Raw genomic sequence first — 27,672 nt, 5'->3', positions numbered from 1 at the left:
CTTCTCTAAGCCTCAGTTTGCTTATCTGCTAAATGGGGATTGTAATAATAATCACTACCTCACAGGGGTGTTTTGGGAATTAACAAAGGCAATGTAGGCCCAATAAAGACTTTACAATTGTTGTGTATTGTTATTTATTATTTTTGAGCACAGAGATATTTACATTTATTGGCCTTATACTGATCTACTTTCTGGCCCCTAGGCCTTTGTCTTCATATTTGTAAAAGGAAGGAAGTGGACAATCTCCACGGATGCCTTCCAGAGCTACACTCCGTGGTGCAATGGTTGTACTTTGCTGACATCCAGCTCCTCTCTGCCTTTCTAGATTATCAGATTAAGCCAGAGACAACCAGATACTAAACTCAGTTTAAAATAAAACTGTAGAGAAGCAGAAGACAAGGGAGAAAGTTCTACAGTTTATCAATACATCTGATTAAAATGTCTATTACCATCTGACACTTTCTTTAGTATTAGTATGTCCCATGCAATATTTGGGATATACTTATACTAAAAAATTATTCAGTTTATCTGAAATTCAAATCTAACTGGATATCTTGTCTTTTCATCTGCTACATCAGGCAACTCTACCCTGAGGGTAACAGTAACACAATTAGGTTATTATGTTTCCCCCAGATTGATAAGCCACTGGATCTAAAATCAGGGGCAAATCCAGGTTTTGATGGGGTTTGAAGATTATATAATTTGAGATGGCTCTTTAAGAATAACAATATAAAATTACAAATGCTAAATCAGGCAGGAACATGAATGTTTATTTAAAATGAGAAAATAAATTATATGTGCAAGTTTTATAGAGATGTATGGCCCCTCTCATGGTAAATCCACCTTTGAACAAAATACTTAGCAACTTTGCATGGGAATCATTCTGAAATGATGACTCCAAGCATTGCCTATGGGAAAATTATCCATGAAAACCAGAGATTTTTTTAAAAATCTCTTTGATGCTGAGGGGACCCAGCATCAAAACAGTCCTCTAAAATATCTATTTTTAATCATGATTTTCAAAAGTTGTAATCTTACTTTTTCGTAACAAAGCCATGTGTTCACGTGGATAAAAACTGCGACCTGTGGATTAAAGAACAAAATTTTGTTTAAAAGAGAATCAATCCAGAAGTCATCATACAATTATCAGGGACTATGACTTTGACCCTCTGATATGTGGCAAATTGTCCAATCATTCTTTACCGTTCTGAACCTAGAATTTCAGAAACTAAATATGTCTTGAATGTATAGCTCACTTCTCCAAGTTGATTTCTCTGGCTGTTCAAATCGTACAAAGCCCCCCCAGAGGTAATCTTCTGTCTTCAAGTTTTTTTACCTTCTCCAAAAAGAATCCTGTCCGCTCTCTGAGTTAGCAGATTAGATGGTACTAACTAGAAGAAATGTCACACAAGAAGGTCTCCTTGATCTAAAATACCAACCCTATGCCAATTTTATGCTATCATAACTTCATTCCTTTGATAAGGAAGCTTTTACATCTTCAGGAATCCCTTGTGAAAACAGAACCATCCCTGAGAGGGGTGCACCTTACACTCAATTCAGCATTCATTCAGTAAGTACTTATTGCCATCCTACTAAAAGCCCAGCACTGTGCTATGTGCTGCGGATGCACCAAGGAACAAATCAGTCCTGGTTCCTATCATCATGGGGAAAGCAGATATTAAAATGTAACATAGGGCCGGCTCCGTGGCTTAGCGGTTAAGTGCGCGCGCTCTGATGCTGGCGGCCCGGGTTCGGATCCCGGGCGCGCCCTGAGGCACCACTTCTCCGTCCAACCCGGGGCCGAGTCCCACGTACAGCAACTAGAAGGATGCGGACCTATGACGTACAACTATCTACTGGGGCTTTGGGGGGAAAAAAATGAATAAATAAAATCTTTTAAAAAAATGTAACATATAAAATAATTAGGTTATGGTAAGTGATATGAAGGAAACAACAGAGATGCTGGGATAAAGATCAACAGAGGTGGAGAGTGCAGCAGGAAGAGAAATCAGGAAAAGCCTCACTGAGGAGACAGCGTTTGGAGCCAGTGGAGAGAATGCAGGAGAGCATCCCATCCCAAAGGCAACAGCAGGTGCAAAGGCTCTGTGGCTGAGAAGAGCTCTGAGTATTCTAAGTCCTGCAAGAAGGTCAATGTGGCCGGAACTCAGCGGACTAAGGGAGAGACTGGCCTGAAGAGGCTGGAGACAAACTGTAGGGTCTGTAAAGGAGTTTCCATTTTATTTTAAATGCATGTAATCCTCTCCATCAGTCTTTATCTTCACTGAAGTCCTAAAGCAATGTCTTTCAAACATTCCCACAGGAATTCTGATGGTAAAGGAGAGAGAACACTCAAAGTCATCCACTAAGAGGTCAAAATATCTTACAAGTTTCTTGTTTTACCTTCAAATTCATGTCAATTGTGCAAGAAGGTAGGAAAATAATAGCTCCGTTCATTGCTAGCAGAGTTCCCCTCAGGGAGAAAACTCTTGTTATGAAATCAGAGTCTTTTGTGCAGAGATGGGATGGGCAGAGATGAGAACAGGAAAGTGTTACATGGGTCTGAGTAAATGATGAGCTGGGATCCTGGAGTTTGGCAGCAGCCCAAGAACACTATGTGAGGAGGAGAAAGATCTCATGGCAGGGGCTGCCACTCGCCCAGGAGAACTTCTTTCCCTGTGGCAGGTGAGCCTCAGAGACTTTTCAAGAACTGGGATGTCCAATATTCAGTTCACAGTCTTCTACCATCCTTGGCACCTTCGAATCCCCACCTACGTCCACACTGCTTTTCCCTTTGGATCTAAAGACACGTGTCAATGCATTTGAGAGAAGTCAAGAGAAAGGGACCATGTTCCCCATTTTGAACACACAGCATGGGGGAGAGAAGCAACTGAGACAGAAAGTTCTATGGGCACCAGAAATGAGAATGTAAGCCATCAGGAATTTGTAGGACTTTTGGAGGGGTTATTGGATGGGGGAAAGGTGAGTTAATTTTATCTGAATCTCCAAATCTATGGCAGACGGCAGGAATCTTAATCTTTTTTGTGACATAAATATCTTGGAAGTCTGGTGAAGCCCATAGCCCTCTTCCCAGAATAATGTTTTTAAAAGCTTAAAAAATACATTACATTATAAATAAAACCAATTACAAAATTTTAGAAAAGAAAACCATCAGAATATTGGGGAAAAAACCCAAATTTGTGATATAGCAATAGATATGCTTCTTTATTAAGTAATAAGAACAGGTTTAATAGTTACTGTAATATTAACAGGTTTAATAGTTACTGTAACTTGAAGTAGTGATGAGCTTTAAAAAATGTGAGGTATCTGTGACAACTGTAATGTGATATGAAAATATCTGATTTCCACCAGTGATGAAGTTACTTCTGTGATTTGTTGCCGTCACTCCCAATTGAAGGAAATGCTCAATTTCAATTAGAGGTTAGTGAAAATAAAGATATATAATTTTTTTTCATATAAGTACATGAAATCCTTTGAAATGTATCCATGGACACATTGAGGGTCTGTGCACCCCAGGTTAAAGGTTAGAACCCCTGGGCTAGGTTGACCCAACCGATATCTAGGTTAAGATGTTATAAAAAAAGTGATGTTTTAAATGTTTACCATCTAGAAAAACTGCTGCTCTGAGAAGATTTGCCAGGTTTGTCCTGAGGCTTTTCATAGCCTGGGGCTCACGGCGAGATGCTCCAGGGCCATGCACTGCAGGCTGAGAAACAGGTCCCACGCAAACGTCAGGATGGGGCGGCTGACTCTCAGGGTGACTGCCAGAGGCAAGGGGCACAAACGGAAAGTAAAGCCCTCAAAGAAGACTGGAGGGATGCTACTGACAGATTTGAGATAAGATTTCCCTGTTTTGCATTGCTATACACTGTTGGAAGTAATTAAAATACCCACCTCTTTGCAATTTCATATAGACCAATGTTGAAAAGTCCTCTGCCTCTGAATTGCAGATTACAGAAAATAAAGGAGGGGCCAGGATACAAAACAGAGGGAGATTTTTCACTTGATATTCTTACAGGGCTTATGTTGAACTTATTTAATAACCAATATGGCCCTCGGCACCAATCAATTAAAATGGGCACCAGCTATAAATGGCTGGAACAGACCCGACTGGTGTGTTCTAATAAACAGCAGCCTTGGCACCTACGGAATGCTGAATCACATGAATGTATTATCGAGTAGATAATAAAACAAATAAACAAATAGTTAAGCACCAGAGATTCTAAATACACACACACACTGCATTATATTCTGATTAGCAAGGAGAGTTGCTGCCATGTATCGAACCATTCTCATATTCTACCAACCCAACTTTGTAGTTTTTACCCAGAGCCCTTGGCTTTGCATGAGACAAATTCAGGGCAAATTCCAAGAGGCCTATCAACTAGACATATTCCAGGAACAACTTCTTTTAACAGAAGAGGCCGACTGCTTCTTCAGAGAATGAAGAATTGGCCTTATGAGAACTATTTTTCTGCCAAGACATTTGATACATGCTGACAAGGTAATTTCTTTGTAGTCTCCTGGATTTCTATAAATTTCCTATTGCTAACTTCCATAATTAGAAAGGGTGCTTTACGTAGGGAAGCACAAATGGTGCTGTATAATAAATATTCGGTATACCTGTTTTTTATTTTTTTTTTTAAGTAGGCTTCCTTCCTGTGACACGTGTAATTTATTATAGGCATATTATCAGCTAAGCTTCAACTTTTGACTTTTTGACTTTTAAATGTTTAAATATTTACCTACAGTAGAATTCACTTTTGGGGGTGTATCATTCGATGAATTTTAACACTTGCATAAATTCTTGTAATACTCATAACAAACGGGATAGAGAACAATTCCAACACCCCCAAAGAATTCCCTTGTGCTGCCCTTTCGTAGGCAGACCCTGCCCAACACCTAGCCCCTGGCAACCACTGATCTGTCCTCTGTCCCTATAGTTTTGCCATTTCCAGCATGTCACATAAATGGAATCAGACAGTATACAAACTTTTGAGACTCTTCTCTTTCACTTAGCATAAGGCATTTGGGATTCATACGTGCTGTTGAGTGTATCAATAGTTCGTTCCTTTTTAGTGCTGAATAGTATTCCATTGGATGGATGTACCACAGTTTATTCATCCATTCACCTAGTGAAGGACATCTGAATTGTTTCCAGTGTTTTGTGATTATGAATAAAGCTTCTGTAAACACTTGTTTATAAGTTTTTGTGTGATTTAAACTTTTCACCTCTCTACAGTAAATACTTAGAAGTGAGATTGCTGGGGTCATTTGGTAGAGGTGTGTTTAACTTTATGAGAAACTGTCAATCTGTTTTCCTAAGTGGCTGTATCATTTTGCATTCCTACCAGCAATGTAAGACAATTCCAGTTGCTCTGCGTTCTTGTCAGCACTTGGTATTATCAGTACTTTTTTTGTGTGTGTGAGGAAGATCAGCCGTGAGATAACATCTATTGCTAATCCTCCTCTTTTTGCTGAGGAAGATAGGCCCTGAGCTAACATCCGTGCCCATCTTCCTCTACTTTATATGGGATGCCGCCACAGCATGGCTTGACAAGCGGTGCGTCGGTGCACGCCCGGGATTAGAACCTGCGAACTCCAGGCTGCTGAAGCAGAGCGTGCACACTTAACCACTTGCACCACTGGGCTGGCCCCATCAGTACTTTTTATTTTAGCTGTTCTAATAGGTATATTTCACCGTGGTTTTAATTTGTACTTCCCTAATGACTTGAACATCTTTTTTGTTGTTGTTGTTGTTGTGAGGAAGATTGTCCCTGAGCTAACATCTGTGCCAATCTTTCTCTATTTTGTGGGACGCTGCCAGAGCATGGCTTGATGAGCAGTGTGTAGGTCTGCGCCTGGGATCTGAACCTGTGAATCCCGAGCCACCAAAGCAGAGCATGCAAACTTAACCACTACCCCACTGGGCCAGTCCCTTGAGCATCTTTTTATGTGTTTATTTGCCATCTGTATATGGTTATGATAGTTAATTTTATGTGTCAACTTGACTGGGCCATGGGGTGCCCAGATATTTGGTCAAACATTCTGGGTGTTTCTGTGAGGGTGTTTTTGGATGAGATTAACATTAAATTGGCAGACTAAGTTAAGAAGATTGGCCTCTCTAATGTCGGTGGGCCTCATCCAACTAGTTGAAGTCTGAATAGAACAAAAAGGCTGACTGTCCCCCGAGAAAGAGAATTTCTCCAGTCTGACTGACAGCCTTTGAATTGGGACATTGGCTTTTGATACCTTTGACTTGAACTAAAACATATGCTATTCCTGGCTTTTGAGCCTGCCAGAATCAGACTGGAGGTACACCATCACTTCTCCTGGTTCTCATATCTTCAGACTCGGGCTGGAACTACACTATTGACTCTCTTGAGTTTCCAGCTTGCCAACTCACCCTGCAGATCTTGGGTCTGGTCAGTCTCCATAATCACACAAGCCAATTCCTTATAATAAATCTCTTCTACATATACATACATCCTATTGGTTCTGTTTGTCTGGAGAACCCTGACTAATACAATAGTGAAGTGTCTGCTTAAATCTTTTGTCTACCGGGGCCGGCCTGGTGGTGCAGCGGTTAAGTGCGTGCGCTCTGCTTTGGTGGCCCGGAGTTTACAGGTTTGGATCCCAGGCACGCACCGACACACCGCTTGTCAAGCCATGCTGTGGCAGCGTCCCATATAAAGTAGAGGAAGATGAGCACAGACATTAGTTAGCCCAGGGCCAATCTTCCTCAGCAAAAAAGAGGAGGATTGGCATTGGATGTTAGCTCAGGGCTAGTCTTCCTCACAAAAAAAAACGAAAAATCTTTTGCCTATTTTTTAATTGGGTCATTTTCTTATTTTTGAATTTTGAGAGTTCTTTATATATTCTGGATACAAGTCCTTAGTTGAATGTGTGATTTGCAAATACTTTCCCCCGGTACATGGCTTGTCTTTTCATTCTCTTAACAACCGATTTTGCAGAGCAAAAGTTTTTAATTTTAATGATGGAAAATTCATCAAATTTTTTCTTTTATGGATCATGCTTTTGGTGTAATATCTAAGAACTGTTGGCCTAACCCATGGTGAGTTTCTCCTATGTTTTCTTCCGAGAATTTTGTGGTTTTATATTTTATATTTACCTTTTGAATTAATTTTTGTATATGGCATGAGGCATAGGTTAAAGTTCATTTTTAAGCATATGGATATCCAGTTGTTCCAGAACCATTTGTTGAGATGACTGTCCTTTCCACTGAACTGATTTTTTTCTTTAATATTTCATTCTAATTTCAGGATGTCCAAAGGGAGACTTGAAATCTGTCAAGGAGTTTGAATCTAGAGGATGAAGTGTGGCCCAAAGAAGAGAGAGAGGGTTCAACTCAGGTTTTGGATTCTCTCCAATACTTCCTACAAGAAGGATTATAGATCTGGATAGACATCAGTGGCTAAAAAGTGAGTGATATCACCAAATAAAGATTCAGCAATGTTCTCAAAGTGGCACCAAGCTTAAGGAGGCAAGACAAGGGCTGATAACATCATGAAAAATTCAACCAAACATTTCCCCACATTCAAATCCTACCTTTGCACAAGATTCTGGACAATTTTATTTGTGCCTTGAAATCCAAGAAAGCTAACAAACTCTCTGTTCTTAAAATACACCTGTAACAACCCTGCTTCCTGGTTGTCCCAGTTCAGTTTATCTATATGCTTATTACAACACCTTATATGTTCATCAGAATAAGCAGGGGGCATTAGGAGAAGCAGAGGACAGCAGGGCAGGTTTGATGAAAAAATTAAGTTTAACCATTAGAAAAGAACTTTAGATTATAAAATTCATTTTAGTCTGAAAATTTAATATTCAAGTCTGTCACATTTATATGTTCATTCATTTCTTTGTGGCATTTTGCCAATCAGCCAAGATGCTGGAAACTGACTTCCTTTATCTTAAAAAAAAAAAAAAAAAGTTAATTTGCTATAAATAACAATTTGTCTTGAAAACTCAAAGTTTATTTTAAAATTAAGTTGATCCTTCTTCACTATGGTCCTTCAAAAGAACTTCTGAACTTGACGTTTGACTGGAGGCAGCAGTCAGCAAGCAGGGAATGGGAACCTTTAGAGACTGGCCACACCACAGAGACAGCCTGCAGGAGGCAATCAGGAAAGGCAGCACGTCATAGTACTCCCAGTTTTCTTTGTGAACCAAAGTGTTGTGAGGACTTGCTGGCAGTGGTCTAGGGAAACTCTTCAATAGGAATTTGATTCAAGTCTTTAAATCACTATAAAGAGCCAGCTACAATGTCCCTTTTATTTTCCCGGGATATAGACTCTACACCCAGGAGCTCTGAGTGTATTTACATCTGCACCTGGGAAAGAATCGAGTCAAAACAGCACACTACTTAGGATTCTTCTGAGACTGGTTTCAGGAACTTTTATCCATTTACGATTTTAGATGGTTAGCTGAATAGCTAACTTTTTGAGATGATGTAAGCCCAGAATGGTCTTTGACCACATGCTCCCTCCCGCCACTCCATGAAGGAAGGCCACAGGAGGAATGGGACACAGGAGAGAATGAGGGGGAAAAGCAGAAGGATTTGAGCTCGAGTCTTCGATGCCAGCTCTTGCCTGGGTGTCCCAGTGAGCCAAGCCAATAATTCCCCTTTTTTTCTTCCATTGCTTTGACATGAGGTTCACTGTCTTGCAAACAAGAGTCCTTTCAAATACATTCCCTGTGGGCAGAATGGTGTGCACATATGAGGAGACGTTTGCAAAGCCTAGATAAGAATAAGAGCCACCATTTATTGAAAGCTTCATTTGTGCCCAGCTCTATGCTCACCATTTAGGTACATTACCTTCTTTAAATTCTTACCACACCTTCAGGTGAATATATTCCTATCTCCAAGTTTCCAATGAGGAAACTGGCTCAGAGAGGTTCAGTAACTTGCTCAAAATCACACAGCTAGTAAACGGCAGAGCAGGGATTTAAAATTAGGACTCTTTGAGTTCAACGCCTATGCTTTTTAACCACAAGGTGCTGGAGCCCTTGAAGGGCTATCTTGGCTACCCCAGGAAGCAGGTGACAGATGCTGATGAAGTTTCACAGCTCACAGGCAAGGTTGGTCTGCTGGCTCCTGAATGGTCGGTTACTGTAACTACCGAGATCACGCCAGAAGCAGAGAAATACTACGTGCTGACTCATCTGAGAAGGGGGCTCATCTTTCCCCTGTCCAGCATGCTGCCAACTCTAAAATCTCTTTCAGATGAAACAAGAGGTTCCAGGAAACCGACAATGGCACATCTAATTACAAGGCCCAGCAGTGGTGAGCTAAGGACGGAAATTTCTGAAGCAGATTCTTGTAGGAAACCTTTAAGCCACTTTTAGAATACAAGGCAGGAGTGGATTCCTTGAGAAGCATGTACTTCTAAAAGAAAGCCTGTTTTATTAATTTTTTTAAAAACTATGAAATTGTATAAAGGTTCGGCATGCCTGATTGGCATCCTTCTCTCCCTGTTTACAATTTCATCTCATCTCTGATGGCGGCACTTTCTGTCTAACCTGCTGTAAATCGGTGTTTCTGGTACTTGTAGTCAAAAGCATTCTAATAGATGAAGTAGGTGCTCAAGAAATGTTTGCAGCTCCTAGATACGAGCTGAATGTGTGGATTTGGTGGAGGGATCAGAGCTGTCAAGAGGTAGGAAACTGATGGAGGAGGTCAGGGACCAGAGCTGGAGGGAGCGGAGGGAGGGACATCTTCAGAATGCGTAGACTAAGAGGCGGAGAGCTGGGGCCAAGAGAAACTGGAATGTCTGGGACAGAGCCTGGCAGAGCATCTTCTGGATTAACGTGGTTCCTGCCTGCAAGGAAACGCACCACAGGATTCATTCCCATGCGGGGACAAGGCCAGGATGCATGGGAAGTGCAGACCACCTGCCGGCTCTCTGCTCCTTCACATACTTCCTACACTGGCCTGCAGGACTCCACACTCAGCTGCTTTCCCGCTGCCTTTCTGACTGCTCTTTCTCAGTCTCTTTTGCTAGTTCTCTTTGTCTCCTGAACTTCTAAATGTTGGAACACCTCGGGACTCAGTTCCTGATTTCTTTTCTCTCTCTAAACTCTTTCCTTGGGAGACCTCATCCAGTCTCACGGCTTTAAATACCATTTGCATGCTGACAACTCCCACATGGCTGTCTCCAGCCCAGACCTCTCACACCAACTCCAGACTCCTAAAGCCAATTGCCCACTTGGCATCTCCAGTTGAAGACGTCCACCGGTCCAAAACTGAGCTCCTAATATTCCACCCCAGACATGCACTCCCATAATCTTTTCCAGCTCAGTTAATGGCAACTCCATTTTTCTAATTCCTCAAAAATATTTACAGGGGCCAGCCCTGTAGCGTAGTGGTTAAGTTTGTGTGCTCCGCTTCAGCAGCCCTGGGTTCGTGGGTTTGGATTTTGGGCACGGACCTACACCACTCATCAAGCCATGTTGTGGCAGCGACCCACATACAAAATAGAGCAAGATTGGGGCCAGCCCAGTGGTGCAAGCAGTTAAGTGCGTGCGCTCCACTGTGGCGGCCCGGGGTTCACCAGTTCGGATCCCGGGCATGTACCAACGCACCGCTTATTAAGCCATGCTGTGGCGGCATCCCATATAAAATAGAGGAAGATGGGCACAGATGTTAGTTAGCCCAGGGCCAGTCTTCCTTAGCAAAAAAGAGGAGGATTGGCATTGGATGTTACCTCAGGGCTGGTCCTCCTCACAAAAAAAAAAAAAAAAATAGAGGAAGACTGGCACAGATGTTAGCTCAGGGCTAATCTTCCTCAGTAAGAAAAAAAAATGAATAAAAAATATTTACCGACTGAAGGGATGAATATCTGACCCTCTCGCCTAGGATGTCACACAGCACCACAAACGTCATATTTCACAACTGAAACCAGCACCTCCACCAGAAAAGCTTCTCCTCTGGTGTTCTCTGAGCCTCCTCTTCAACTTCCCTCTCCTAATCCCTCATTCAATCAATCACTGATTCCTAAATGTCACCTCCTAAGTGTTTCTTACATCCCTCTCCTTTCTACTCTGCCTCATCTCACTCACTGACTCTGCAGTAACTTCCCACCTGGCCTCCCTGCCTCTAGAATTTCTGCTCCCTCTCCTTCCCCAATCTGTCATTGGTACAACTGCCATAGCGACTATTTTTGTTGTTTGATAATTATAGTAAATTAATTTTAAATATACATGCTGTTTGTGTACCCTTAATTTTGTGTTTGATTTTCCTTTTCTTCTTATCACTTGAAACATTTCAAGTCTACCAAAAAGTTGAAAGAATAAATTCTCACATACCCTACCCCAGATTCACCAATTGCTAACATGTTGCCATATATGCTTTCTTATTTCTCTCTCTCTCTCTGATAGAAAGACAGATATATCAGACATCATGACACTTGACCCCTAAATACTTCAGTGAGCATCTCTAAGAACAAGGATATCCTCTCACATAACCACAATGCCATTATCACACCTAGGAAAAATAAAATAACAATAATTTATTAACGTCCAATAAGCAGTCCATATTCAAATTTCCCCCATTATTCCAATATTGTCTTTTACAGTTTTGTTGTCATCACTTCAGTTTCTTTTACTTTTGATCAGTCCCACTCCACCCACACTGCCTTTTATTTTTCATGACCTTAATTTTTTTGAAGAAGACAAGCCAGTTGTCTTGTAGAATTCTACTGACTGATTTGAAACACAACTCTGAGTGTCCCTTTTCCGCCTAAAGCCCTTCACTGGGACCCCACTACCCCAAGGTTAAGGTTGGAGCTTAAGATGCCCGTAGGTCCTCCATGCTATGCCTTCTGTCTAAGCTGAACTGCTTAGAGGATAGTCTCCAGCCCTCCACTGTCTTCCGCACCCAAGTCTATGCTTTTCTTGCCTCTGGACTTGGGTTCATGCTGTCCCCTCTGCCTGGAACGCCCTTTCCCCTCTTCTTTCGCCAGCAAATTGTTACTTGTGTCTTAAAGACTCCATTCAGGCATCACCTCCTTCAGGAAGTCTCACCTGATTACCCTGCCTGGGTGCTCCCCTGATCACCATTCCTGTCCCTATCCCTGTACTCAGAACACTGTGATCTAGTACTATGGGTGTGCCTGTCTCCTCTGCTAGCTCATGAGATGATTGAGGACGGGGCTGTGGCTTACCCACCTCTGTGAGCCTCAGTAAATGTGTGCGGAATGAATGAGTGAGAAACAGGAGAGAGGAAGAAAGGGAAAGAGGCTCTTGTGGTCTTTAATCCCAGGAAGAAAGGGGTCAGTAGACCTTCACTAAGGAAGAAAGGCAGAAGGAGGGGACTGTTGATGGTCCCATTCCAGGGATAAAAGCAGAGGGCTCTGATCTTCTTATTGGCCTTTCTCACACCATCACAATAAGGAGCCCCAGAACTGTGTCCTCTGCACCTTTGTAAGCTTTCCCAGGCTGAGTAACTTCCGTGTTGTTCCCTTGTAGTAATAAATAGTCAAGCACGTAGCATTAAAGAGTCTGTAGGCTTGTCTTGAAGACAGCAAGAAAGATAGAGCTGGGGAGTCACCCTGCAGCCAGTGTTGGAGGGAAGAATTCCCTAGGCAAGGCACTGGATAGCGGCAGCTTCAAAGCGGGGAGAAAAGTAGGCTGAGGTCCTGGGGCCTGTGACTAGGAAGAAGAGGAGAGCTTACCAAATTGGTCTGGACCTGCTGGGGACCCGGAGAAGTATCTGTTAAGCTTAAAAACAGACCCCTGAAGGCCTTGCATGGGGAGCTACTTTACCAGGTGCCAAAGAGTTTGGGCCTGTAGCCAAATCTGGAAAGAATGTTTTAAGACCTGGCAGTGGCTAAGGGGATTACTTCTGCCTTGAAGAAAAGGCAAAAGTGGGAAGGACTCCAGAAAAATATTCCAAAAATCAGAGCCCCTAAGTTTTATTCTACATGCCAACTGCAATCAATTGGTAGGGGCTTTCAGTATTGCTAAATTGAGAAGGAATCTAAAGCCATCATGAGATGTTGTGGGGGGTGGGGAGCTGTGATTGATTAATCATGTCTGCCATGGGTTCAGGTGCAGAGGAAGAGGAAAGGACCTGAGAATCAAAAGGGAAGATAAAAGAGGAGGCAGCTAAAAGGTACTGTTGAATGACTTAAATCTGTCACAGCATGTACCTGAGTGGAAATATCACGGGCTTTGTCATTACATAGAGCTGACTTTGAGTCCTGGTTCTGCCCCATGTCTTAGCTGTGTATCTTAGGCAACTTACAAAACCCAATCTGTAAAATGGGATGTTCTGCAGATTAAATTAAATAACCTATAATAATAATAGGTAACACTTAGACAGCAACATCTATATGCCAGGCGCTGTTCTAAGACCTTTACGTATATTAATTAATTCAATTCTCATGACAACCCTATAAGGTTATTATCCCAAATTTACCAATGATGAAACTGAAGTTCAGGGACGTTAAGAGACCTGCGAAGGGTGACACAACGAATGAGTGGCAGAGCCAGGCTTCACACGCAGGCAGTCTGGCTCTAAGTTCATATTCTTAACCACTTTCATACCACTTTCCATTGCTGATTGTTATCACTATGTGTCAAGCAACTAACATAATCTCTGTGATTTAACTTAACTCCATAAGACTTGAACCCTGAAGTTTGCACCTGCATAAAACACATTCAATAGAGTACTTCATCTTAAACCATGCAAGCTGCAGAGTTGTGAACAGGAAAACAGCATGAGTTCACCAGAAGAAAAGAGAGGGGAAAAAAAAAAAAAAATCAGGACTCCGGAATTTGGCCTACAACAAAGCGTCTCTGGCCTTTTTGGTTTTTGCTATCGCATGAAAGGTTTACTCAAGATCCATCAAAATACACAGGACAGGGAAACCAGATGTGGGAGTCCTTAGTTTGTGGAGGACCCATTCTGCTTTTTCCTGTGTTGGAATGAGTCATTTTCTCCCAAAATGGCTCGTACCAGGTGTCAACAAACTACGGCCCTTGGGCCAAATCCTGCCCATCACCAGTGTTTGTAAATAAAGTTCTATAGGAACATAGCCAGGCTTATTCTTTGATGTTTTGTCTATGGCTATTTTCACATTACAACAGCAGATCTGAGCAATTTCAATGGAGACCACAGAGTCTGCACAGCCACCTATCTGGCCCTTTGAAGAAAATTTGCTGGTCCCTGCTGTCCACTTTAGGCCAGATTTTCCATATATCAACATGGCACATGTGATCAATCTTATGCCCTTAACTAGGGGAGGAAGAACAAGACATCCCCTTGGGTATTCACCAGGGGAGGTATGAAGTAGACTGTCCATAAGAGGAACCAAATAAAAACAGATGTGGCCAGAATAGGATATAGTAGAGTGTGCTCTGAGATGTGTTGATGTTATGTGATAAAATGGTTCACAGGTCAACTGGGAACCACTCTGCTAAACAACTATAAGCAGATTTCTCTACTGCGGGACTTCTCAGGACCTTTAAAATGCCATTACGCCTTGAGATTTCTGAGAAGGTGATATAGTTCACAGAGTATATTTTTCCCGTGAGACTATCTTCTTCAGAACATTCTTTCATAAATGCTGAAACAAAAGAAGGCTTTAGTATCATTCTCCACGGGAACTAGAAATGAAAACTATGAGGGCTGTGGCTTAATGAGCATGTCTTTCTCTCAGCAAGGAAAGAGAGAGAACAAAGAAGAAATAAAGAGAGCCAGAATGGAAAAAAAGAAAGAGACATGTTTGAAAGGAGGAAGGAAGAAAGCAGGGTCCTGGAGAGACAGCGTGTGAGGACATGAGGAACACTTGGATGACCAGAGTATCAGAGGGAACACGTGTCAAAAGCAGGGCTGCTGCCCGATGCGGGATGTGTGGTCATTTTCATCATCACCATCGTCGTCATCAGCACCACCAGAGAAGCTAACCTCCCCTGAGGCCTCACTGAGTTATGTCCTTTAGACATATGGTGTCACTTAATTCCCATTTTACATTTGAGGAAATAGAGTCCCAGGCAAGTTAAATAGCTCACCAAGAGTCAAAGCTTATAAAGCTTAGAAGTGGCAGTGCATAGATAGATTCAACTTGGTGAGTAGGACCCCAGAGCCCATGTTCTCACCACTGCCCGGCACTGTTCTCCTGCTGACTGCATGAGATGGAGGGCTGGAATTCCATTACATAACACAAAAAGGATACTACACAGAAATGCAACACCAAGACGTTGGGAAGAAAAGACAAAACAAACAAACTAATGTCACTTTGGATATCTGGCTGCAGAGGACTGATTTTCTCCCACAGCACATCCAGATCTTCAGATATCATCACATTTTCTTCCTCTCTCACTTTTTACTCTTGTGCTTACTACCCCTTCTTAACTTACATCATAAGTTATATATATATATATATATATATCAGGCTATATCAGGCTTATCCAATGTATTACATTTGCTTATAAAATGAACATAACATTTTTTGAATGTTAAAAAGCATTTTCAACCCAAACGCTTTGACTATTGTATTTACAATAAGCCTCATTTAGATTTCCACAACTGCCAGTTCCTTTTTTGGGGGACCGAGGCCCTCAGAACAGCCTAGGACAGATTCCAAAAACATGAAGCACAGCTCAATTAAATCTTTTGTGGCTCAGAAACATACCTGCATTAAATGCTAGCATTTATCTGCGTCCTAGCTAACCACTGATTTCCATGCTCAAAACCTGATGCAAAGAGCATGTCACACTATTTTGGGTGGGGGGGAGGGGTTAAACCCCAGTCTGGAAAAGCAGTCCAGGGTGTGAAAAACTTGCACATTGAATATCCTGGATTTGCTGCCATGGAACAGTAAGGCTCCGTTGGAATGCTGCAAACAGCGGCTGGGGGCTCCTGAAGGCAAAGTTTGTGTGGGACGGTCTAAGTCTGATTTACTTTTTGGAATCTGTAGCAAAATAAAGGCGCGCTGCAGGCGGGCCAGGGTAAAATGGAAAGGCTGCCATGCTGCACGTAGATTTCCGTTTACCTGGTGAATGGTGAAGGCAGGGTTTTGGGCTCCTCGGTCCAGAAGAGCTGCAGGGCAGAGCGTTCAAATCGTGGCTGGCCCCGGGCTGCCGCCCTTCACACTGCTTCTGCTGCTTCTAAGATCCCATTGGAAACCCCAAAGGGCTGGGGAGCCCCAAGGCCAATATAACGTTTCCAAGAGTATTCCTCCCCCTCCCCACCCCTCTGTGCTTGCGTTGACTTGGAGCAGCTCGGGTTTCTTCCACTCCTGCGCGGAGCAGCTGGGAATCCAGGCGCTGCGCTGGCAGAGTGAGGCGGCCGAAAACACTTCCAGATGTGCTTGGCAGGCCGGCTGGGACGGGCCAGACTTCCTCTTGAATCCTCCTCCAGCAGTCTGTGTGCAGAGCATTTCGAAAACAAGGCTGCTCTGCAGGAAAAGATTTAAAATCAGAGAAAAGCAAATGCATGGAGGGTGAATTTCTACCATACGTGGTGTCTAAGGTAAACTTTGAAACAGCAGAAGTGAAAAAATTAAGTTCATAATGATTTTAAGAATATCTTCCTGGCTGGCTTCTGAAATCTCCTAGTCATTAAGACGCTGTCGTCCCCAAATCAAAGCCCAGATAAGAACCATGGTCTCTCATCTGATCAAGGCAATGATAGTTAGTGGCAGAAGTTTCAAGATGGTGTGTTTTGTGCCTGAATATGGAAAAGAATCAGGCGGGGAATCAACTCCACCCAGCTCTGTGCTGTTCTGTTTTTCTGCCATTGATTCTCAGAAACCCAGGAAATGTGCCAGCACTTTGCCTGGGATCATGGAATGTATTTCTGCCATGGCTCTCTCCCTAGTTCCCATAAGGAAATGAGGAGCCCTCTGCTCACAACCTCTTTCTGAAGTGGTGTGGCCTAATTGAAATATAATGCAAGCCACATTGTAATTTTAAATTTTCTAGTAGTCACTTTAAGAAAAGTACAAAGATGTGAAATTAGTTTTAATGATATATTTCATTTAACCCAATATATAAAATATTATTTCAATAGGTAATCAATATAAAACATTATTAACAAGGCATTTTACATTCTTTGTGTGTGTGTGTTAAATCTTTGAAATCTGGTGTGTATTTTACACTTGCAGCACGTCTCAATTCAAACACTAGGGCTGGCCCTGTGGCTTAGCGGTTAAGTGCGCGCGCTCTGCTGCTGGCTGCCGGGGTTTGGATCCCGGGCGAGCACTGACACACCGCTTCTCCGGCCATGCTGAGGCCGCGTCCCACATACAGCAACTAGAAGGATGTGCAACTATGACATACAACTATCTACTGGGGCTTTGGGGGAAAAATAAATAAATAAAATCTTTAAAAAAAATAAATAAAAAAATAAAAAAATTCAAACACTAAATTTCATCAGAAACAATTGATGTATTTTGATTTTATAAAATTTGCAGTTTAAAAAGTAGATTCACATACTCAGTTTGTTCCAAGCACACTTAAAAGTCTTCCAATGACTGAATCGAGCATCAATTTTTCAATTTAAATTCATTTAAACTAAGTAAAATTTAAAATTCAGTTCCTCAGTTGCCCTAGTCACATGTTAAGTACTCAATAGCCAATGTGGCTAGTGGCTACTATACTGCACAGTGCAGCTCTAAAGGATTTAGTGGGGTTTTTTCAGACTTGAACTTGGACAGTGGGAGTATCCTGAATAGCTCCCACCTGTATAGAACTTTGAACACTGACAAAGCATTTGCACATCTTCTATTTCGTTTTAGTCTCACAACATTCCTGTTAGGGAAGTTGAGCAGATGTTGTTTGCCCCAATTCGCAGATGAGCAAACTGAGGCTTGAGCGAGTTGAAGTCCAAGTTCCCAAAGCAAGTTAGTAATAAAGCCAGGACTGCAATTCCTGTTCAGCTCTTCTCAACTGTTTCTTACTTGAGGCACGTTTCAAATAGTAGGACTTTGGGCCACAACTCTAGGGTTCAGTTGCATCCCCAGTGACTGCACTCTTCACTTGGTCATCCTTCAGCACCAAGTCACTGTGTGTATAGACTTACTGGCTGCCCTGGTGGCATTCCCTTATGTACTCCTGTCCTAAAGCCCTCACACAATCCAGCAAGTGTGTCATTTTTCTTTGGAGCAGGCTTGACATGATGTTATTCCTCTTCTCTCTTTACTCTCAGCAAGTTGTACTCTTTTTAAACCACAACTCTACTCAATGTTTTAGCTAACAGGCATGGTTGTGAGATATATATCTTTGGTGGCGGCAAAGATACATTGTATACATCCATCACCGGTGGGAAGTCAGATGGTTCAGCGGCAGCAAAGGGTATGGTGCTCTAACTCCTGCTCCAGTTCCTAATAGTACCCACGTGAGCAAAAATATCAGCATTTCTTGGCTCAGGGCTTGAAACTGCCCTTCCAGAATCACGTGCTGTCAGGAGCAGCAGCAGCGTGGTGGAAAACACTCCAAGCTGGCTCCTGCCCATTTCAGCTTCCTCCAAAGACTGGGTTTTCTCCCCCTTTGCATCTCTCATGCACTTAGCAGAATGCCTGCCCCAGTGTAAGAGCTGGTGGGTAAGTCCGTTCAGAGAGTATGACAACTAAAGCCCCTAACAGGGGGACTTGGAATTGAAATAGTAATTACATTGTGTTCACGGACTCTGCTTGCTGTTCTGATTAATTTCCACATGAACCCAAATCTCTCTGGTCTTTGTTCTTTGTACACTTTCTCCCTGCCCCTCTACTGTCTCCAACTCCAGATTCTTTCTCTTTTATTTCTGCTGGGCCATGTTCTGAGGATGCAAGAGGCTTATTACTTATGACCTAGATTTCCACAGTGTATGCACAGATTATTCCCTGTGGAAGAAATGAGAAGAACAGAAAGAGACACAGAAGATAAGGGACACTCTGGTAAGTGCAGTGGCTACCAGCACACGCTCTGCAGACAGACAGACAGACCTAGATGTTTGCTCAGGTATTATAGTTGCACATTACTGAAAATCTCACCTTCAGTTTCCTCGTCTATAAAGTGGGGAAGCCTCAAACGACTCGTGTGAGGGTTAAAAGACATCACGCATGTAAAGCACTCAGGAAGAGCTCAATAAATCAAGTTAATATTATTATTATTGCATGAAGACACCCCAAGGTATGAACTAGGGAAGGGAATTGTAACAGTAAGTTATTTGTAACTTAAAAAAAAATCTAAATGAGTTATATGATGTTGCAAACACTGCTGGTGGCCTATTTAATAACCCTCCTGCTTCTTCCCTTCAAATAGAAACACTCTTTCATTTGGGCCAGTAATTGCCCAGTTAAAAATACTCACCTCTCAGACCGCCTGCAGCTAGAGCGACATATAAGCAGAAGTCAGCTGTCTGCCACTTCCTAGAAAGCTAATATTCTCCTGGCAAAGAGCTGTTTGGCGCCTCTTGCCCTTTCTTCCTGTCTGAAATCCAGCCTCGATGCCTGGAGGTGGAGCAGCCATCTTGCAGTTCTGAGGAGAAAAGGCCCACACTGTGCTGGGGCATATGGCCACACAGGCTCTGCACAGACTGCAGCGTTGAGTCAGTCAGCGTCTTGGCAGGACACAGATGGCTCACTCCAGTAGGCTAATGGTGGAGACTTTGAAAAAAGGCGCCATTTGAAAAGGTGTAGCTGGTATTAGCGAAACATCATGAAGAGATGGTGCAATAGCCTGGGGTTAGCAATTGCAGGGAGCCATTACCACCTCTAGCCCTGAAGGGCAAGGGAAGGGAATGGTTAACAGGACTGGGAGAAAGGAGCTGTATGGACAAGGCTGCCCCACAGAAGCAGCCTGTGTTGACCCACACAAAAGGGACTAGGGGGCTAATTACCCCAACCTTACAATCTCCTCTTGGTGGTGCCTCCCATTGGCCAAACCCAACCGGAAGTCAGAGGGCAGGGGAGCTCACGTGATGTAGTACATATAAGTCAGCCTCTCAGGGCACTGAATAAGTTGAAGAGTGGAGAGTAGATCTGTATAAGCAAATGGAAAATATCCTTGCACAGTGTGGCTAGGGTTCCCCGGCATGGTGTGAGCCGGCAGCCCTGCACCTGTTAAGGAGGGCAGAGCAAGAACGTAGGAGGAGCCTAAGTCCCTGATGGCATTGGGGGCCCTGAACTAACTGCTTATGGGACATCTAACTATGTGAGGAAAATAAACGCTTATGTGGTTAAGCCACTTTGTCAGGTCTCAGTTATATGCCTGAAAGCAGTCCTTTGTGATCTATATACATTTTAAATTTGCGGTATCATTAGTCAACACAATGTATATCTGAGTCATTATTAGTCCATGTCTATTTCTTACTAGTTGCAAGTCCAAAGTTCATCATTTCCTCTTACTCAATGGGCCTGCCTTGGCTGAGTGTATTACTTTGTAGATAAGGTCTTAGATAAAATCTATTAAGGCTGATAAAAGTGAGTGAAGGAAAGGAGGAAGCACTCTGTTAGCAACAGTAATCACTACACTGGGTCAGGCTGACAAGCCTCTATTCATTGCCTCTGTCTCCCAGGGCTGGGCTCCAAAATCACCCACATGGGGCAGGAACTACAACCACAGGAGCCTCAATTCCCTCTCTTTTGCCCTGTGGGGCTCAATGATGGATCATCTCCTTGTCTGGAGCTCAGGTGCTCTGGGCTCTTCCCTGCCGCCCCCTGAGCTGCAGCCATTGCTCCTGCACCTGACTCTTTGCACCTGGGGTCCCTGTCTCCCACGAGATGACTGTTTTTGTTTCTTGGCTCTTGTGCCAGATCCCTGTTCTGGTAACTGGTGTAGGCTCTACCTGGCCTAGAATCCTGCCTTGCTCTTGCCAGCTGCCCTCTCCATGCCTTGGCTGCCGCTTCAGCCAAGACCCATGGCCGGAGCCCTGTGATCTGTGAACAGACACAATCTGCTTCCTCTTGGGAACAGTGCCTGCCCAGGCTCTCTGTTGTTGAGTTCTGTCTACCTGCTGGCACTCCCCAAACCCCTTCTCAGACCTCTGCCTATAAGCCCTTGGCCTGAGGCCTCAAGTGAGATTAAGGTATCCCTCGGACATGGCAATTTATACTCTTGGCTGAAAACACAGCACTGTCTGCCACCTCCCAGCACCAGCCCCTCCCTCTCGGGCTGACTCCTCAGTGGCCTATAGCCCAGGAGGAAGAGTAGAAACAGTAGCAATATAGTGAAAATGATGATGATGATAGAAGTAAAACAATCTACTGCTTCCTACAGGCCAGGCACCGCATCAGTGCAGCACAGTCTTTGCTTTGCATGGCAACAGCACAAATTTCAGCTACCATGGTTTAGTTTAATAACATCAGTCCCCCAACAAATCTGTTACCACAATATATTAACTGTGAGTAAATGCATAAGTACAAACTTTGCTGCTAGATTTTCAGTTCACATAATTACTATGCAAATATCAGATCCACATCATGATCAGCACCCAATCATGTCACTTCTCTGACAGTCTGTTGGTGACTGGTCACTGGACATCTATTATTCAGTTTATGGACAGAGCGAGGCATGAAGTTCTGTTGCTTCCTTAATTCCCAGTGATAAACCCATGTAATATTTACAAAAATGGATAATAGAATTGGCCAACAAAGATAAAAGTGCAGCAAAGAAACAAAATGTGATAATAGTGGGAGTGAAGTTCAAATCAAAGGTAAATGGAGGGAGAGAAGAAATAGCTGGCCACGGCATGATGCTGTCACTATTCAACTCTAGATAAGCAGTCAGAAAAATTTAGTACAAGTGAATTTATGAACATAAATGAGGAAAGAGGTTGTGATGAAAATGATGAAGACTCTCCAGAGGAAGTGACATGGGCAAAAACTTCACATTAAAGGAACTCTCAAAGATACTGCATGACATTGAAAGTGCAACGCATAAAATATGGGAAGCTGATCCAAACTTAGAAAGGAGTGTGACAATTTGCTATGGCACAGAAAAGATGCTCACTCCATACAGAAAGTTATATGACAAGAAGGTAAGCACTGCTCCAACTACTCCTGGTAAGTTTTATACCAAAAAATAAAACATTTATTTCTCAATGTTTCTAATGTTTTAAATTACAGTGTAACAAATAAATATTAGGTCTAATAATTTTTTCATTTCCATAGACATTTAAAACCAACAGTAAGAGAGTTTTAAATATTTTGACAGAAATTTTTAAAGATCACAGAACAATTGTAATACTTCCCATTGAGAATTAAGATTGCTTTGCAGGGTTTCAAGTTGAGTGGTCATTTTTACAGAACTGTACTACCATATAAAGCTAGGACTGCCTGTATTCTACATATATTATCTCATTTCATCTTCAAAATAACCCTAAAAAATAGATGCTATTATCATCCCCATTTTATAGACAAGAATCTGAGGCTCAAAGAGGATACATAATTTGACCAAGATCACAAGTAAATAGTTATGCCTATTGAATCCTGAATCCCAGGATCTTAACCCCTTTGCAATACTGTGAGTCCAGGTATATGACAGCTGTTTGATACAGGGGACGGGAGTGAAGGAGAGAAAGTGGTGAGAGATGAAGGTACTTTCTCTAATGTAATCTCAAAAGGCTAGAGCAGCATTGTCCAATAGAGCTTTCTGTTTTTTATTACATATTTATAGATTATAAATATTTACATAATTTATAATATAGAACTATAATATATTCAACATTATTATACACGTAAATCGACATGTAGTTCTGAATCCATCTTTTCTTGATCCTCCAGGATCTTGCTCCCTCAAGTTTTACCTCTCCCTGAGGCCGGCCTAGTTGGTTAGCTTGCCCAACTCTCATTTCCATCTTCTTTATCATTATCATCATTTCCATCTTCTTCCTTGTCTGCTTCTCATTTGTTGAAGGGCTGAAAACAAACAAACAACCACTTTCCCAGACTCCTGTAGCTACCCTTCTGCAAGATGACCCCCAGTGTCTGCTCTCCTCATCTTTCTCTGTAACAGAATCTTGAAATTAGCTGGGCACATGGCCATTGTAAATAAAAACTACATTTCCCAAACTTCCTTCAACCAGCTGTGGCCTTGTAACTAAATATTGGTTTATGGGATGTAAGCAGAAATAATATGTGTAATTCTTGAATGTGTTCTGGAGAGGGAACATTCCTTTCCCTTACACTTTCCTGCTGGCTGGAATGTAGATGCAACAGCTAGAGCTGGAGCAGCCATCTTGGACCATGAGTTGGAAGGAGGAATTCCAATCCACAAAGTCTACATATGCCTGAGGACTTGGTGAAATAGAGCCGCCACTCTGTCTTTGGACTGCCACCTCCAAAATCCATTTATATGAGAGAAACAAACTTTTATTTACTTTATTATTTTTTTTAACAGTTTTATTTATTTATTTATTTTTTTTTTTGTGAGGAAGATCAGCCCTGAGCTAACATCCATGCTAAGCCTCCTCTTTTTGCTAAGGAAGACTGGCTCTGAGCTAACATCTGTTGCCCATCCTCCTCCTTTCCCGCCCCCCCCCAAAGCCCCAGTAGATAGTTGTATGTCATAGCTGCACAGCCTTCTAGTTGCTGTATGTGGGACACGGCCTCAGCATGGCCAGAGAAGCGGTGCATCAGTGCACGCCTGGGATCCGAACCCGGGCCTCCAGTAGCGGAGCGTGCACACTTAACCACTAAACCACGGGGCCGGCCCAGAAACAAACTTTTAAAGCCATTATTATTTGGTATTTCTGTTGGTCACTACAGCTAACGTAATCTTAATATACCAAATACCCCAGTTTTGGCCAATGAAACCTAAGGGCAAGTATGCTGGGTGGCTTCTGGGCAAGATGCTTTTCCTCATGCTGGCTGTGCTCCTGCTTCATGCCTTTGGGCATGGTTGTGTGAGGACACAATGCTCAGAGCTGCAACAGTCTTCTTCTTCTTCTTTTTTTATTTTTGAGGAAGATTGGCCCTGAGCTAACATCTGTTGCCAATCTTCCTCTTTTTCTTTCTCCCCAAAACCCCAGTACATAGCTGTATATCCTACTTATAGGTCCCCCTAGTTCTTCTATGTGGGATGCCACCTCAGCATGACTTGATGAATGGGGCATAGGTCCGTGCCCAGGAGCTGAAATGGCGAGCCCCAGGCCACCGAACCAGAGTGCACGAACTTAACCGCTATGCCATGGGGCTGGCCCCTGCAACAGTCTTCTTATGACCACAAAGGAAAGGTCAAGAGAAATTCAGAAATTCAGAGCTGCTACCCAGCACTATGAAACCACTGAACTGCTGAACTAACCCTGGACCCACCTACCCCAGATTTCTTGTGCAACATAATTAAGAGCCTTCTCATTTAGCCAGTATATATGGGATATTCGCTACTTGCGACAGAAGGCATTTCCAAATGACACATTCTCTTGCTATACCTGAATGTTTGTGTCCCCCGCAAATTCATATGTTGAAATCCTCACCTCCAAGGTGACTGGGGCCTTTGGTATTTTGTTGCCTAGGTCATGAGGGTGGAGTCCTCACAAGTGGGATTAGTGCCCTTAAAAAGAGGCCGCAAAGAGCTCCCTTGCCCCTTCTACCATGTGAGGATACAGCAAGAAGATAGCAGTCTGCAACCTGCAAGAGGGCCTTGACCAGAACTCGCCCATGCTGGTACCCTCATCTTGGACTTCCAGCCTCCATAACTGTGAGAAATAAATTTCTGCTGTTTATAAGCCACCCAGTCTGTAGTATTTTGTTACAGCAGCTCAAACAGACTAAGGCATCTCTATTGTACCTTCAGTCTTTCCTTTAGAACTGGATCCTTCTCCCGGGCCCACAATCACGCTCAAGTCTCATCCATGCAAAATAATAGAACAGCTTGTCCTGTATCCATTTCTCCCCTCCAACCACTGTTCTTTCTTTCCTTACAAGGGCAAGTCTCTGCAAAAAGTAGACTACACATGTTATCTGTACTTCCTTACTTGTTATTCATTCTTCGATTTTCTCTGGCTTCCCTCCTCCCACTGCACTGAATATTTTAATCTAGGTCACTAAATAACCTCCTAATTTGCAAATCCAACAGACACTTCATTTTTCTCTTATCTGACCTCTCTATTGCTATTGGCTTTGATAACCACTTCCGCCTCTGTGAAACCCCCTTCACGTGGCTTCTTTGACATCACCTCACCCAGTTCTCCTTTGACCTCTCTGGCTACTCATTCTGCATTTCCTTCCTGGGTGCCTCCTTCTGTCTTTACCTCTTAAATGTTAGCTTCTTCAGGGAGCTATTCTGCCTCTCTCTTCCCTTTCTACACTCTCCTCCTGGGTGCTAACTTCCATTCCTGTAGATTCAAAGATTGAAGGTAGCTTTCTTGAGAACTGGGGACCTATTCTAGACTCCTCACTTAGGCAGAGCTGAGTCAAAGCTGTTCTGGTAAAATATCTTTCCCATTGGATTAAGCACTTTGTTATGGATTGAATTGTGTCCTTCAAAAAGATATGTTGAAGTCCTAATGCCCAATCCCTGTAAATGTGACCTTATTTGAACACAGGGTCTTTGCAAATGTAATCAAGTTAAGATGAGGTCATTAGGATGGGCCCTAATCCAACATGACTGGTAAACTTATAAAAAAAGAAGAGACACAGACACACAGGGACAACATCATGTGATGATGGTGACAGAGACTGGAGTGATGCAGCTACAAGACAAGGAACACCTAGGAGTGATGATCACCACCAGAAGCTAGAAAGAGGCAAGGAAGCATTCTCGCCTACAGGTTTCAGAGGGATCATGGCCCTCCTGACATCTTCATTTTGGATTTCTAACCTCTAGAACAACGAATTTCTGTTGTATTAAGACATGCGGTTTGTAGTACTTTGTTACAGCAGCCCAAGGAAACTCATACACACTGCCTCCCTGATACACACTTCCTCTCTAAGCAACCAGTTATAACTTGTAATCTCTCTTGTCTTAATATTTTGCCTCGTTCAGGGATTTTCAGACTTTCAAATATCATAAACCAGATTTGTTTTGTTTCTTAATTTGAATATGAACATTGGGTTTGCAATTTTTAATTTTGTCTTTTGCTGGAAGGGCATAAAAACAAAAAACATACCATCTGCTTACAGCATCATTCATAAAAGTTAGGACATTTTAACACCAAACTCTCAGAATAAAGTACAGTTTTTTAAATTAAATATTTTAAGTTTTATGAAAAACATTGCTTTATCCCAACTTTTCCAGTATTGTTTCAGATACACAATAGCTTTATAACAGAAACATTTAAGAGCCCACGTTATGTATGTGACCAAAAAAAATATTAATACATAAATATTCATAGCTTCCTTTCTTCATTCCCAGCCATCTTCCCTCTCCCTTCCCAAATTGTCTTTGACCATAATATCAAATTGGGGTAATAATCAGTGAGAGGAAGAACTTGAGAAGTAGGAGCTGGAAAGAATAGTGAAAATCCCTTTTAAAAAGGTAGAGAATCACCTCTAGAAAGTTTAGATGGATGAGAAGGTAGAGAAGTTTGAGGGAGTTGGGGCAGGGTGGATGAGGCAGGCATATGAGAGAAACTGAAAGTGATAAGAGACGAAGAAAAAAGAATTTTAGGAAATTTGATGTATGCTGTGTGTATTCCCCCTTCGGTACCTTCTTGAGCATGTGAGGCAGGGATTTAAATTGCTTTCATTTTTTTCTTTTGTTTTTCTTCCTGCTGGACTTGTATCTCTTTGAGTGTGACTCTCTCTGTGTAGGACCAGATCACAAGGCAGCCCCTCCTTACCAGGGTTACATATGACTGTGTATCGTACAGAAGTTAGAAGCAGGAGCTCTGGAATCAGAAGCCCCGCGTTTGAATCCTGGTCCCAATCCTTTTCTGCTGTGTGCCCATGGGAGAATGATTTTACTTCTCTGTGCCTCATTTCCCCATCCACGAAAGGGAGAGACAACAGTACCCACTTCGCTGAACTGTTGGGAGCATCATACAAATTAATTAATACACATAAGGTAATTAGGACTGTGCTTGGCAATGGAAGACCTTCAAATGTTAGCTAGTAATAAAACAGAAATCTATATAGAATCTCCCACCTGCTTAAAGAAAACAAAACAAAAAATCTTTCGCGGCTCACCGTTCCTAAACTTCTCGACCTGGCACCCCCAAAACCTGATCCACCTGATCTGCGCTTGCAGGCTAAGCTCCGATCTTCCCTCCGTGTTCTGAGCCAGAGCCGGCGCAGCGTGGTCCAGCCCCCCTCCCTCCCGCACTCGCCGGCCTCCCGACGCCGCGGGGCCCCGGGCACGCACGTCTCCCCTCCGCGGAGGCAGACTGCCCTTTCTCCTCCCGCTCCGGCACCTCGAACCTCGACACGAGCTTCTCTCCCGCCGGGTTGTCATTGTTTAAAGGGTCTGACTCGCCCGCACATCCTAGATGCTCAGTGGAAGTGGCCATAAAGGAAAACGCTCTACCTTCTCCCGCAAATACAAAACGGGAGGCTCTGGCTGGGGAGGGGAGACTTGGCCGGTAGGAAACGTCCTTCCACCCTAAAACCGGGGGTGAGGGCGGGGCTCCCCGCAGGCCTCCAGCCTGGCCCCGGGCGCCCGGTCACGTGACGCCCCCGCCGGCGCACAGCTGGAGGCGGGTCCCCGCCCTCCCCCGGGAGCCGCGGCGCCCGAGCGCGCGCGGTGCATTGTGGGCAGAGGGGCGGG

The 27,672-nt window shown here is 43.1% G+C and overlaps 1 protein-coding gene across 3 annotated transcripts in view; it reads right to left on the bottom strand.

Moving 5' to 3' along the window:
- Nucleotides 1-16,431, bottom strand: part of GLT8D2 (glycosyltransferase 8 domain containing 2) — a 37,990-nt gene extending 21,559 nt beyond the window's left edge. The window contains exons 1-2 of one of the 3 annotated variants that reach the window (XM_004418042.3): nucleotides 16,038-16,431; nucleotides 1,039-1,083 (exon numbers count right to left, since the gene is read on the bottom strand). In XM_004418042.3, the coding sequence (XP_004418099.1) occupies nucleotides 1,039-1,057 (19 nt within the window). In that variant the 5' untranslated portion in view covers nucleotides 1,058-1,083; nucleotides 16,038-16,431. Of the gene's footprint in view, nucleotides 1-1,038; nucleotides 1,084-3,621; nucleotides 3,696-16,037 lie in introns of those variants that run through there. The other 2 variants (XM_087449022.1, XM_087449021.1) reach the window with 2 other exon arrangements.
- Nucleotides 16,432-27,672: the final 11,241 nt, after the last annotated feature.

This window comes from Ceratotherium simum, chromosome 25, assembly GCF_057802395.1.
Source record: "Ceratotherium simum simum isolate JZ-2026a chromosome 25, ASM5780239v1, whole genome shotgun sequence".
NCBI lineage: Eukaryota > Metazoa > Chordata > Mammalia > Perissodactyla > Rhinocerotidae > Ceratotherium > Ceratotherium simum.
The sequence above is the reverse complement of the archived record's forward strand: the minus strand, read 5'-3'. Positions and strand labels throughout refer to the sequence as shown.